Consider the following 13,211-nt stretch of genomic DNA (forward strand, 5'->3'; position numbering starts at 1 on the left):
CTTGTTCTTAGTGTTTTATTCATTGAGAGTTGACTTACACATTCAATAAATCTTGTGGGTTGTTTGGGATGTAATTTATGTTCTCACGATCAAATTATATGTTTTTTTAAAAGAGGAAGAAGAAAACAAACAGAAAAAAAATTATTGTTTTTATATAATAAGGATTTTTGTTTTGTTTTAACCAATACCAAAGATTTTGATTAATTGATAGGGAGTAAGAGTTATTAACCGAACTTTAAGTTTTAAATATTTTTTAAAATTGTAATTAAGTTTTGAATCCAAAATCTTGTTTCAAAATAGACTTTCAAAATAGACTTTTTTTTTACATTATTTTTTCTTTTACAACCCCTATTTTGAAATTGTTAACTCAGTGCTACTCAATTATAACAAAATATAATTAACCCTTAAAAAATATTTAAATAAAAGCTGATTTTAGATCTCAAAATAATTAATTATTAAAACAATTAATTATTATTTTATTAAATTAAAAATTATTAGTATATAAAATAGTTTTTATTATTAATAAAAAATTATAAAATAATTTTTAAAATTAGTATGTAACAATTTATTATTTTATATTTTAAATTATTTTTTATTAATTTTTTAGAGACTAATTTAGGATATAAAATATTGATAAATAATTTAAATGTCAAGTTTAAAAATTATGTTATAAATTTATTATTAATAGTAAAAGTCATTTTAGATATAAATAATTTTTTAAAATTTAATTTAATTAATATAGTAACTATTTTTATTTTTTTTAAATTTAAGTGTTATTTAATAATTTGATTGTAGTATAAAAAATGATTAAATTTTATGTATATGAATTTAACATTAAATCTATATAATTTGATAAGTAATCTTGACTTTAAATCATACTATAAAATTAGTTAAATATTTTTAAAAAATATCAAACATATAATTGTTCTTACCAGGATTATTAGTGAATTGTAAAAGATATTGTGATGGATTCTCAAATGAACTTGTAACTGTTGGAGATCCAACATTGACTAGAATTAGAGTCTTTCATTGTATATAAGTGGGTGCAAATCCCAACCTCATGAATTTGTGCGTGGGATAATATATTATGGATGGTGGCCTGATAAACCCAATAAATACTCGTTAGGATAGACTCAAAATGACATTGATACCATATTACAAAGTGGACTTTAAGTCTAACTCAACCCCATAAAATCGATATTACAAAGTGGACTTTAAGCCTAACTCAACCTCATAAAACCGGCTTTAATCTCTAGTCGATGTGGGATCTCTAATAGTATTTTCGGTTTCCTTTCAACCATCTATTATGATTAAGGGAAGAAAGCGTGAAATAAAGTAATTTGCTTAATATCTAATAAAATGTAGACATTGAGTCCTCCCACACATATATATTCATACAACTATACAAGTAACTTTTGTATAAACTTTTAATTCATATTATTTTAATGTTGGAATTCTAATTTTAAAAGTAAACAATTATTATAAAAATTATTTTAGAATTTGGAATAGTTAGTAAGGAAGCGAAGAGAGAAACGTACAAACAAGAAAAAAATATTAATTGTTCAGTCAGTAAAATATTCTCTAAACAGTATATAAGAATAATTTATAATTTGATCTATAAATACAAATTTTAAGAAAGTTCCTATTTGAACAATTTATAAATTTAAGCTCAATCGAAAATAATAGGAAAATTTTAATTGAAATATTAAAATATTATATTGAATTTTTTTATTTGATATTAAGTTAAAATTTAAATGTATTCATTAATAATTTAAAACCTTTAGAAAGTCTGCGTGTTGTTTATCCAACCTAATCACAAAAAACATATTTGAGAGTAATATTGACGAGCGCAATTGAGCTTGTGGGCAATATTTAAAATAAATGATGGTGAAGTGTGTGTGAAAAATTATAAATGAGGTTCTTTCACTAATCAAAGAAAATTTAATCATTACACCAAACAAATTTTTTAGTATTATTATGATTTTTATTATACTTACTATTATTAATCATATTAAAAATATTAATAATATTAATATTAATATTAATAATATGAATATAATTTTTTTATTATTATTATTTATATTAATATGGATAAATTATATTAATAATAATAAGTATAATAAAAATATAATATGAACAAATAACTTGTGAATATTTTTAAACCAGTCTTCAATGTTAATCATTTCGAAAAGATATTGAATAATTTAGAGAGTATTTTATTATAAATTAATCATCACTGACTTGACTTGTACAATTGAAAAGATAATAACACATGACAAATTTTGTATAGAAAAATGAAGTATCGTTCTCCTCCACTTGCAATAGATTGCGCTCATAATTACTGCACCGCTTATCACTAATTAGGAATTAAGTTTGCTGTTTTTATTTTTCTTTCATAGTTTTGAATCCTTGGCCTATAAATTAGTGGCCATTGTACAGACAGCAATAGAAAAAGTAGAGTTGAACTGAACCTGAGGAGGAGACTGAGAGGTTCATCAAAATGGCCGGAGGAGTGGTTCCTTTGGATTCATCACCAGTGGTCAATGGCTTCGCTGGCAAGATCACGCTCTCAGTTATCATCACTTGCCTCGTTGCTGCATCTAGTGGACTCATTTTTGGATATGACGTCGGAATTTCAGGTTAATTGTTTCAGTCTCATAGCTTAATCCTGTTCTTAGTTCACCGTTTTCTAAGTTTCTTATGTGAGCATCATATTCTCTTTTAAAAAGTTTGCTTTATGTTTCTAACGGTACGTTGACTTCTGTGATTTTATACATATTTTCGTTTATCTCTACTCAATATATAACTTCCAGTTCCACCTTTAAACACAACTTACTTTTCTCAGATTTTACTCGTTTTGTTTGATTTAAGGAACAACTAATAGTCCAACTTAATAAACATTTAATTTTAATTGCAACTCCGGTACTGATATCCTTAGACAACTATAAAAAAAATGCACAATTCAAAATAATAATATTTATTTTAGTTTTTAATTTAAAATTTTAATACATATTATTATATTATTAAAACGGTGATTTTTTTAAGGGTGTCAAACTATTATTTTCCATGCAACTCACTGTCTTAACAAAATAGTTACAGATGATATGTGGGTTTTTAGCACCTGATATAAGTTAAAACTGTTTTTGAAAAAAATAAAAATAAAAAATAGACAAGAAATAAAACTCTATAAAGTTCTTCCAGTTTAAATAGACCTTTTATTAAATTGGATGTGTAAAGCTAATTAGTCTTTCCCTTCAATAAAATGTGAACAAATTTCAGGAGGTGTGACAACAATGGTACCATTTCTGGAAAAATTCTTCCCAGATATACTAAGAAAGATGGCAAGTGCTGAAGTAAACATGTATTGTGTGTATGACAGTCAAATATTGACACTGTTCACCTCTTCTTTATACCTTGCTGGATTAGTGTCATCTGTGGCAGCTAGTCGAATTACGATAGCATTTGGTCGGAGAAACGTCATCCTCTTTGGTGGAATCGTCTTTCTTGTTGGTAGTGCCTTAAATGGAGGAGCTGAAAATATTGCTATGCTCATATTAGGTCGTATTCTACTCGGATTTGGGGTTGGTTTTACTAATCAAGTGAGTCTAACAAATTCACATTTCATATACTCTTGCTAACATCATAAAACATTTCAAATTTATACACCGATTATTTTATATATATATATATATACAAATATTATTTATGAATTTTTATCTAAAGATATATATGTTTTAGGTAAATTTTATATTACATATAAAATATTATTTATAAATTTTTGTTCATCAATATTACATAGTATATATCTATAAATTTTTATCAGTAACTAAATATAACATATGATCATAGATAATATAACGGATTATGATAATAAATAATGTAACTAATTATTACATAGAGATTATTTCATTTAAGATTTAGAAACATAAACTCTAAACCTTATTCATTACATATTATTATTAATAATAATATAATTTTACTTATTATTATTATTATTAATATAATTATTAATATTTTTAATATTATTATTAATATAATAATATGTTGTATTTTTTTCTAGTTCCCTCTAACACAGTATACTATCGCTACAAAATGATTTTTTTTAATTAAAATATTTATTTTATTCATCTCCATTTCAATCTTATCTTTCTCGCTTTTCTCATCACCTTTTTCCTGTGTTTTACTAATTGCAAATGTAATAACAGAAAATGGTTGTAAAAATATAATTTCTCAATTATGTCATATTCACGTACCACATTTATATACTGATATACTATTAAATATCCCACGCATAATCTCTAATGATTTAGAGTTTTGTCCTCCGATCTATAACAACCAAATCATAAAAAAATTCATTGACCAGAAGACATCTATTATATTCTTATTTTTGTTTCTGTTAGTGTCATCTAGTTTACTTTAGTATTCACAAATCTTTTTTCAAGATAAACGAAACAACGAATTGAGTTGAGTCGTCAACTTTATATCAACCATTTTTTTTTTGGTAATTATTGGCATATTATTAGTTAGTAGATGACGTTGATCTGTTGCAGGCTGCGCCACTGTATCTTTCTGAAATCGCTCCACCAAAATGGCGAGGAGCTTTCAACGCAGGGTTCAATTTCTTCGTAGGAATAGGAGTGGTCGCTGCAGGCTGCATAAACTTCGGAACCGCAAAACACACGTGGGGTTGGCGAGTCTCTCTTGGCCTGGCCGTGGTGCCTGCAGCAGTTATGACAATGGGTGCCTTGCTTATAACAGACACCCCAAGTAGCTTGGTTGAACGTGGCAAAATAGACCAAGCCAGAAGGGCCTTGCACAAAGCCAGAGGACCCTCCATCGATGTTGAACCCGAATTGGAAGAACTCATTAAGTGGTCAAAAATTGCAAAATCTGTGGAGCAGGAACCCTTCAAGACAATATTTGAGAGGCAGTATCGACCCCACTTGGTCATGGCAATTGCTATCACATTTTTTCAACAACTCACAGGGATTAACGTCGTGGCATTCTATGCTCCTAACCTCTTTCAATCAGTGGGTTTGGGACACGATGCTGCTTTATTTTCTGCCATTATACTCGGAGCAGTCAACCTTGCTTCTATTGTCTTGGGCACTGCTATTGTTGATCGGTTTGGTCGAAGGTTCTTGTTCATAACTGGTGGCACATGCATGTTTGTTACCCAGGTAAGCAAATGGTCAATTAACTTTTTTAAGTTATTCATAATTTTATTGGGATTATTTGACACGTTACTGGCACTGATAATCACAATTTTTGTGATGACTACTGTGAAGCTTGTGTTGTCCATTGTGCTAGCAGTGGTAACTGGTGTTCATGGTACAAAGGATATATCAAACGGAAATGCGATTGTGGTGTTGGTGCTACTCTCTTTGTACACTGCAAGCTTTGGTGGGTCGTGGGGTTCTCTCACATGGCTCATTCCGAGTGAGATTTTCCCCTTAAAAATCAGAAGCACTGGACAAAGCATAGCTATTGCAGTGCAATTCGTAACCATATTTATAGTATCTCAGACATTCTTGACAATGCTATGCCACTTTAAGTTTGGTGCCTTCGTGTTCTACGCGGGTTGGATTGTTGTAATGACCATCTTTATTATATTTTTCTTGCCTGAGACCAAAGGAATTCCTTTGGAGTCCATGTACATCGTATGGAGTAAACACTGGTTTTGGGGCCGGTTTGTAAAAGTTCCCCAAGAAAATCTTCCATGAAGTAAATATTACTTCAGGTATTGTTGTTTGTAAGAATAGTTTAAAATCCTTGGCTTTCCCCTCCTACAGCAAGGTTTTTGTGTCTATGTAAATAATATCCTAATAATTAATAAACGCTTTTATGGTCATAAATGTACATATATATCTAGTTACAACTATACAGTACAAGAAAAAAAAAGTTTGATTTAGTTTTCAAATTTTTGCATGGACCATTTGCGGACGCTACTCTCGTTGGCCAAAATGAGTAAAAACTCACACAAGATTTACATTGGACGCAAAACGGACGTATATATTGATTTATTTTATTTTTTTTAAAAAAAAAATTTACGTCGGTCGCGACCCACGCATATGCGTCTGTTTTGCGTTGCCCACAGAACCCACACATATGCGTCCGCTATAGCCCACGCATGTTTAGAATTTTAAAATTTAAATATTTTTAATGTATAATAAATATTTTAATATTTAATTCTTTATTATATTTATTTTAGAATTATTTCTTTAATGTTATAATAAATTATTTAATTTATCAATTTTGAATATAAATTAATTAAATTAGATTTATTAAATTAAATAAGTGTTTGATTTAAAATTAATTGAGTAAAATAAAATATATATTTAAATTATTTAAATGTTATATAAAATATTTGTTTATTTTAAATATTATTTATTTTAAATTTATTTTATTTATCTATTGTCATAACTATTTTATTTTTGAAATTATGATATAAATTAGTTAAATTAAATTTATTAAATTGATGATAATAATATTAAATTTATTAAATATTAATATTAATATTAATACTAATAATATTAATAATAATGTTAATTATAATATTAATTATAATGTTAATTATAATGTTAATTAATAATGTTAATAATAATATTAATAATAATGTTAATAATAATTTAATAATATGAGTATAATTTATTTAATTTCGTGTGGAATTATTAATAGGTATAAATAGTAATTATTAAGTTTCGTGTGGTCATGCTCGTGTGATGGAGGACCATTCAAAAGGACACATATTGGACATTTACCTAGGGTCATGGCTAGAATTAATTTTTAATTAGACTTTATTTTATACTTGTATTGAGTCTAGATAGAGTTACAATTGGGCCTCCTTTGATCCAATTCTTACGAGTTGGTCTAACCTCTCTTAAGCTTCACTATCATTCTCCCTACACCAATACTTCACAATTTCTTTCACTCATTTTAGCCACCAAATCCCACCAAATTCCACACCCCAAAACACACAAAAAAAAGACTCAGCAATGCAAGCTAGGATTGCATCAATGTGGTTTAGGAAAGGTGAAGGGGTCGTGGTAGAAATCCACACATTTCTTGTTATTTAGCAAATAAATTAAAAAATTAATTAGGAAATTTAAGGGATGTCTCAACCCATATACAAAACACAAAAGACATATGAAGGTCAAACATAATACTAACCATACCTCATAAACAAAAAGTCCTATTTCTGAATACCATATTGTTAGAATTTTAGGCCTTAAACAAGAGGGGGTGAATTGTTTTTAAAATATGTTCTCAAACTTTGAAGGTATAGAGAAAGCCAATGAAGAATCAAAGAGAAAGGAATCAACTTAGCCAAGAAACAAATTTGTTTTATTATGTTTCCATAAATTCAACCGGTTGTTTATGCGATTCAACCGATTGTTTTTATAAATAGTTAGTAAAAATAAGTCAAAACATATTTAAATGAGGTTAAGGATAGAAAGAATCACACAGCTGATTTATACTGGTTCACTCTTATACCAAGAGTTACATCTAGTCCTCAGAAACCACTAGGTATTGTACTAATCAATCAACAAGCTTTATTACAAACCACACACCAAGGAGGTGATCTTGAACCCTTCAACAACACACACACACCTCCTTTAGTAAACAACACACTACAAACCCAACACCTCCACTTCCCTGTCTTCTCCGCATTCATTATCATCTCTACACATCTCCATCTTCTTCTCTTCCTCCCCTCCAAAACACAATTGTTAGGAGCATATCACATGTTACATTTGGCTACTAAATTAGGATTTCTTTTGCACCAATTTTATCATATTATTCAAACACAAATCACTATTTTTAAAACAAAATATTAATAATAATAAATATTAATAATTAATAATAATTATTATTATTATTAATAAATATACATAATTATTGATAATAAATATTCAAATTTATATTATAATAATAATATTGATTATAAAAGGATAATATAGTAATTTATTTTATAAATATCTTTTGTTTATTAAAATAAATTTAAAATATATTAAATTATTTATAATAATAATTATTATTATTAATATTATTATATATAATATATAAATTATTTTTGTTACTATTATCATTATTAATATAATTATATAGTTATATATATATATATAATATATAAAATTAATATATTAAATATTACATAAATTTATGTAATGAAAATATTTAATTATACTATTAATAACAATATATAATTATAAATAATAAAATGAAATTATAATATCAATAAAACATATATAATTATACAAAATAAAAAAATTATATAATAATAATTATTATTATTTTCATAAATTTTAATATATTTACTAATGTCATTTTAATTTAATACAAAATTATTTTGTATTATATTTTTTAAAATTTTAAATATTTTAATTATTTATTTTTATGTAACAATTTCCAACTTTTATATATATAACTCTCATTTTTCATTCAAAATACTGATACTTATGGATATTATATATTACAAAAATTTTGGTTATTTATTTTTTGGGTTTGGTGCTCTCTCTTTAAGGTGGTTCTGCCCCAACCATAAAGAAGAGCTTCCATTGTGGTTGATACAGAAGTCTTTATTCTGAGTATTGTATATGGGTTGGGATACCCCTGAAGTATCCCTTTAATTTTATTTATTCTTTGCTGATAAAAAAAAATATATTACAAAAATTTAATTAACTCAAATATAAAAAAATATCATACTTTATTATTTAAATATTTTTTAATAATAAGGATAAATTTGTAAACTCACGTTTTACACCTTTAAAATATTTTCTAAATTCTCTTTTAACTATCACATCACTCACAAATTTCAATAAATCATCCTCACAAATTCATTTTCAATCCAAACAACCTAACACATCATCAAACATCCCTTCTAATCCTCACAAATTCAGTCCCTCTCCTCCTCACAAATCCTCTCCTCTATCCAAACACAGAGTGCCAAAATAAATGTTCTCACAACAACTTTGAAAATGAGATTGGTTAAAGATTTCCACTTATTGCACGCATGAATGTATAATAATAATTAAGGTAAAACACACATAATCACAAATGAATACAAAATCATTAAAAACATAAATATATACATAGAGTGCATTACTAAAATTCCTAAATAACAACAAATGAAAACCTAAAAACATAGCAGAGGACTATGAACACATATCATCAATAAATTGAACCATAACACAAATTCAACCATAACATGTATGTAATAATGATCAACAATAACACAATTATACAAAACTAGAATAAATTGACCCAAAAAAAACTGATATGCTTACAACAATAAGATACATTCAACAATGAAAACCAATAACCACACCCAAAAAATACCACATGAAATGTGAATAAGTTATTGTTGTAGCTTCAATGATTTTGTGTTGAGCATATTATTTGAATACTCAACAATTATATGTATAATGCATGTAAAACAAACACACAAAAAGAATATCATACATAAACAAAAACACATCATACAATAAAACTGATAATTAACCATTTCAGGTTATAACATATCAAAACAGAACAGAGAAAACACTCACAATTAAACATGAAATATGAAGCCTCTATTGTTGTAGGTGGCTTATTTTGTGTTAACAATATTATATTAAAACTTAACACATTTTAAATAAGCCACACGTATTCTTAACTTAAATAATAGTGTTTTATGTACTCGAAGGTTCTTAGTATTAGACAGCTAAAATAATAACAACACATTATTTGCAAAACCAGATATTACATGTACATAAAATGTAATAAAAAACAATCTATCTAAAAAATAATATACATAATTTCTTTTAAACTCAAATAAAAAACATTATACAACATATTATGAAAGCAAACCAAATAATAATAAATAAGGTGATCAAAAATTAAAACATGAACAATAAGATTATGAACACTTACACTTCCATGTTTTGTAAAACCCTATTTCTTTCTTTCTTTTCTCTCTTTTCTTTTTCTCCCTTTTTCTTTTCCTCTCTTTTTTCTTTTTTCTCTCCTCTTTCTCTCTCATCTTCTTCTCTTTTTTTCTTTTTCTTCTCTCATTTCTCTTTCTTTTCTTTCTCTTTCTTTTCTTTCTCTCTTTTTTCTCTCTTTTCTCTCTTTCTTTTCTTTCTCTCTTTTCTTTCTCTTTTTTTCTCTCTTTCTTTTCTTTCTCTCTTTTCTTTCTCTTTTTTTTCTCTCTTTTCTCTCTTTCTTTTCTTTCTCTCTTTTCTTTCTCTTTTTTTTTTCTCTCTTTTCTCTCTCTCTCTCTCTTCTTTCTCTTTTTTTCTCTCTTTTCTCTCTTTCTCTCTTTTTTTCTCTCTTTTCTCTCTCTCTCTCTCTCTCTTCTTTCTCTTTTTTTCTCTCTTTCTTTTCTTTCTCTTTTCTTTCTCTTTTTTTTTTCTCTCTTTCCTCTCTTTCTTTTTCTCTCTCTTTTCTTTCTCTTTCTTTTCTTTCTCTCTTTTCTTTCTCTCTTTTCTTTCTCTTTTTTTTCTCTCTTTTCTCTCTCTCTCTTCTTTTTCTTTTTTTCTCTCTTTTCTCTCTTTCTTTTCTTTCTCTCTTTTTCTCTCTTTCTTTTTTTTCTCTCTTTTCTTTCTCTTTTTTTTTCTCTCTTTTCTCTCTTTCTTTTCTTTCTCTCTTTTCTTTATCTTTTTTTCTCTCTTTTCTCTCTTTCTTTTCTTTCTCTCTTTTCTTTCTCTTTTTCTTAAATCTTTTTTTTTTCTCTCTCTTTTTTTCTTTCTCTCTTTTTCTATTTTCCTCTCATCTTTCTTTTCTCTCTTTTTTTTTTCTTTCTTTCTTTCCTCTCTCTCTCTCTTTTTTCTTTATTTTTCTCTCTTCTCTCTTTTTTCTCTCATTTCTCCTTTTCTTTCTTTTTTTCTCTCATCTTCTTCTCTTTTTTTCTTTTTCTTCTCTCATTTCTCTTTTTTTTTTCTCTTTTCTCTCTTTCTTTTCTTTCTCTCTTTTCTTTCTCTTTTTTTTTCTCTCTTTTCTCTCTCTTTTTTTCTCTCTTTCTTTTCTTTCTCTCTTTTCTTTCTCTCTCTTCTTTCTCTTTTTTTCTTTCTTTTCTCTCTTTCTTTTCTCTCTCTCTTTTCTTTCTCTTTTTTTTCTCTCTCTCTCTTCTTTCTCTTTTTTTCTCTCTTTTCTCTCTTTTCTCTCTCTCTCTTCTTTCTCTTTTCTCTCTTTCTTTTCTTTCTCTCTTTTCTTTCTCTTTTTTTTTTCTCTCTTTTCTCTCTTTCTTTTCTTTCTCTTTTCTTCTCTCTTTTCTCTCTTTCTTTTCTTTCTCTCTTTTCTTTCTCTTTTTCTTAAATCTTTTTTTCTCTCTCTCTTTTTTTCTTTTTTTCTCTCTATTCTCTTTTTTTTCTCCTCTTTCTCTCTTTTTTTCTTTCTCTCTTTTTCTATTTTCCTCTCATCTTTCTTTTCTCTCTCTTTTTTTTTCTTTCTTTCTTTCCTCTCTCTCTCTTTTCTTTATTTTTCTCTCTTCTCTCTCTTCTCTCTTTTTTCTCTCATTTCTTTTTTTTTCTCTCATTTCTCCTTTTCTTTCTTTTTTTCTCTCATCTTTGTCTCTTTCTTTTCTCTCATTTCTCTTTTTCTTTCTTTTTTTCTCTCATCTTTGTCTCTTTCTTTTTCTCTCATTTTTCTTTTTCTTTCTTTTTTTTCTCTCATCTTTGTCTCTTTTTTTTCTCTCTTTTCTTTTTTCTTTCTCTTCTTTCTTTCTTTTCTCTCTTTTTTTTCTTTCATTTCTCTTTTTTTCTTTTTTCTTTTTTTTTCTCTCATTTCTCTTTTCCTTTCTTTTCTCTCTTTTTCTTCTTTTTATCTCTTTTTTTCTCTCCTCTTTCTCTCTCTTCTTCTTCTCTTTTTTTTCTTTTTCTTCTATCATTTCTTTTTTTTTCACTTTTCTCTCTCTTTTTTTTTCTCTTTTTTCTCTTTTTTCTTTCCTCTTTCTCTCTTTTTTTCTTTTCTCTCTTTTTTTTTCTTTCTTTTCTCTCCTTTTTCTCACTCATTTGTCTTGTTCTTTCTTTTTCTTTTTTCCTCTCTTCTTTCTCTCTCTTCTTCTTCTCTTTTTTTCTTTTTCTTCTCTCATTTCGCTCTTATTCTTTTTTTTTCTTTTTTTTCTCTCCTCTTTCTCTCTCTTCTTCTTCTCTTTTCTTCTTTTTCTTCTCTCATTTCTTTTTTCTCTCTCTCTTTTTTCTCTTTCTTTTCTCTCTCTCTTTTTTTTTCTTTTCTCTCTCCTCTTTCTCTCTTTTTTCCTATCTTTTTCTTCACTCATTTCTCTCTTTTTTTTCTCATCTTTCTCTCTTTTTTTTCTCTCTATTCTTTTTTTCTTTTTCTGTCTTTTTTCTTTTTTTTCTCTATATTCTCTTTTTTTTCTTACTTTTCTATCTTCTTCCCCTCATCTTTCTCTCTTTTTTTTCTTTCTTTTCTCTCTTTTTTTTCACTCATTTCTTTTTTTTCTCTTTTTTTTCCTTTTCTCTCTCTTTTTTTTCTTTCTTTTCTCTCATTTCTCTTTTTCTTTTTTTTTTTTTCTCTTTTTCTTTTTTTTCTTTCCTCTTTCTCTCTCTTCTTCTCTTTTTTTTCTTTTTCTTCTCTCATTTCTCTTTTTTTTTCTTTTTTTTCTCCTCTTTTTCTCTCTTCTTTCTTCTCTTTTCTCTCTTTCTTTTCTTTCTCTCTTTTTTTTTTCTTTTTTCTATCCTCTTTCTCTCTTTCTTCTCTCTCTCTCTCTTTTCTCTCACTTTTTTTTTCTTTTCTCTCTTTTTCTTCACTCATTTTTCTTTTTCTTTCTTTTGTCTTTCTTTTCCTTTTTTTCTCATCTTTCTCTCTTTTTTTTTCTTTTTTTCTCTTTTTTCTGTTTTTTTTTCTGTTTTTTCTTTTTTTCTCTCCTCTTTCTCTCTCTTCTTCTTCTCTTTTTTTTCTTTTTCTTCTCTCATTTCTCTTTTTTTTTTTCTCCTCTTCCTCTCATCATTCTCTCTTTTTTTCACTCATTTCTCATTTTCTTTCTTTTTCTTTTTTCCTCTCATCTTTCTTTTCTCTCTTTCTTCTTCTTTCTTTCTTTCATTTCTCTTTTTTTCTTTTTTCTCTCATCTTTTTCTTTTCATTTACCTCTTTTTTTCTTTCTTTTCTCTCTTTTCTCTTCTTTCTCTTTTTTACTCACTATACAGTAAGTAGTGTATATATAGTATATAGGGCATAAAATGATCCAAGAAACAAGAACATGCTTCCCCTTC

At 26.8% G+C, this 13,211-nt stretch overlaps 1 protein-coding gene across 2 annotated transcripts; it reads left to right on the forward strand.

Moving 5' to 3' along the window:
* Positions 1–2,252: 2,252 nt before the first annotated feature.
* Positions 2,253–5,855, forward strand: LOC137822030 (sugar transport protein 5). Of its 2 annotated transcripts, XM_068626910.1 has the most exons (4): positions 2,253–2,639; positions 3,280–3,599; positions 4,551–5,180; positions 5,289–5,855. In XM_068626910.1, the coding sequence occupies exons 1-4, from the start codon at positions 2,501–2,503 to the stop codon at positions 5,721–5,723; spliced, it is 1,524 nt and encodes a 507-aa protein (XP_068483011.1). In that variant the 5' UTR covers positions 2,253–2,500; the 3' UTR covers positions 5,724–5,855. The 2 variants fall into 2 exon arrangements, with proteins under 2 accessions (XP_068483011.1, XP_090151631.1); XM_090295505.1 differs by lacking the exon at positions 3,280–3,599 and having other exon boundaries at positions 2,440–2,639.
* The last annotated feature ends 7,356 nt before the right edge of the window (positions 5,856–13,211 follow it).

Source organism: Phaseolus vulgaris, chromosome 9, assembly GCF_051622355.1.
Source record: "Phaseolus vulgaris cultivar YP4 chromosome 9, ASM5162235v1, whole genome shotgun sequence".
In the NCBI taxonomy this organism is placed as follows: domain Eukaryota; kingdom Viridiplantae; phylum Streptophyta; class Magnoliopsida; order Fabales; family Fabaceae; genus Phaseolus; species Phaseolus vulgaris.

Bases quoted from the DNA above. Each gene is read 5' to 3' on its own strand.
- LOC137822030 (XM_068626910.1), top strand. From the start codon at position 2,501: ATGGCCGGAGGAGTGGTTCCTTTGGATTCATCACCAGTGGTCAATGGC. The intron at 2,640-3,279 runs GTTAATTGTTTC...AACAAATTTCAG, and splicing joins ATATGACGTCGGAATTTCAG to GAGGTGTGACAACAATGGTA. The intron at 5,181-5,288 runs GTAAGCAAATGG...ACTACTGTGAAG, and splicing joins CATGCATGTTTGTTACCCAG to CTTGTGTTGTCCATTGTGCT.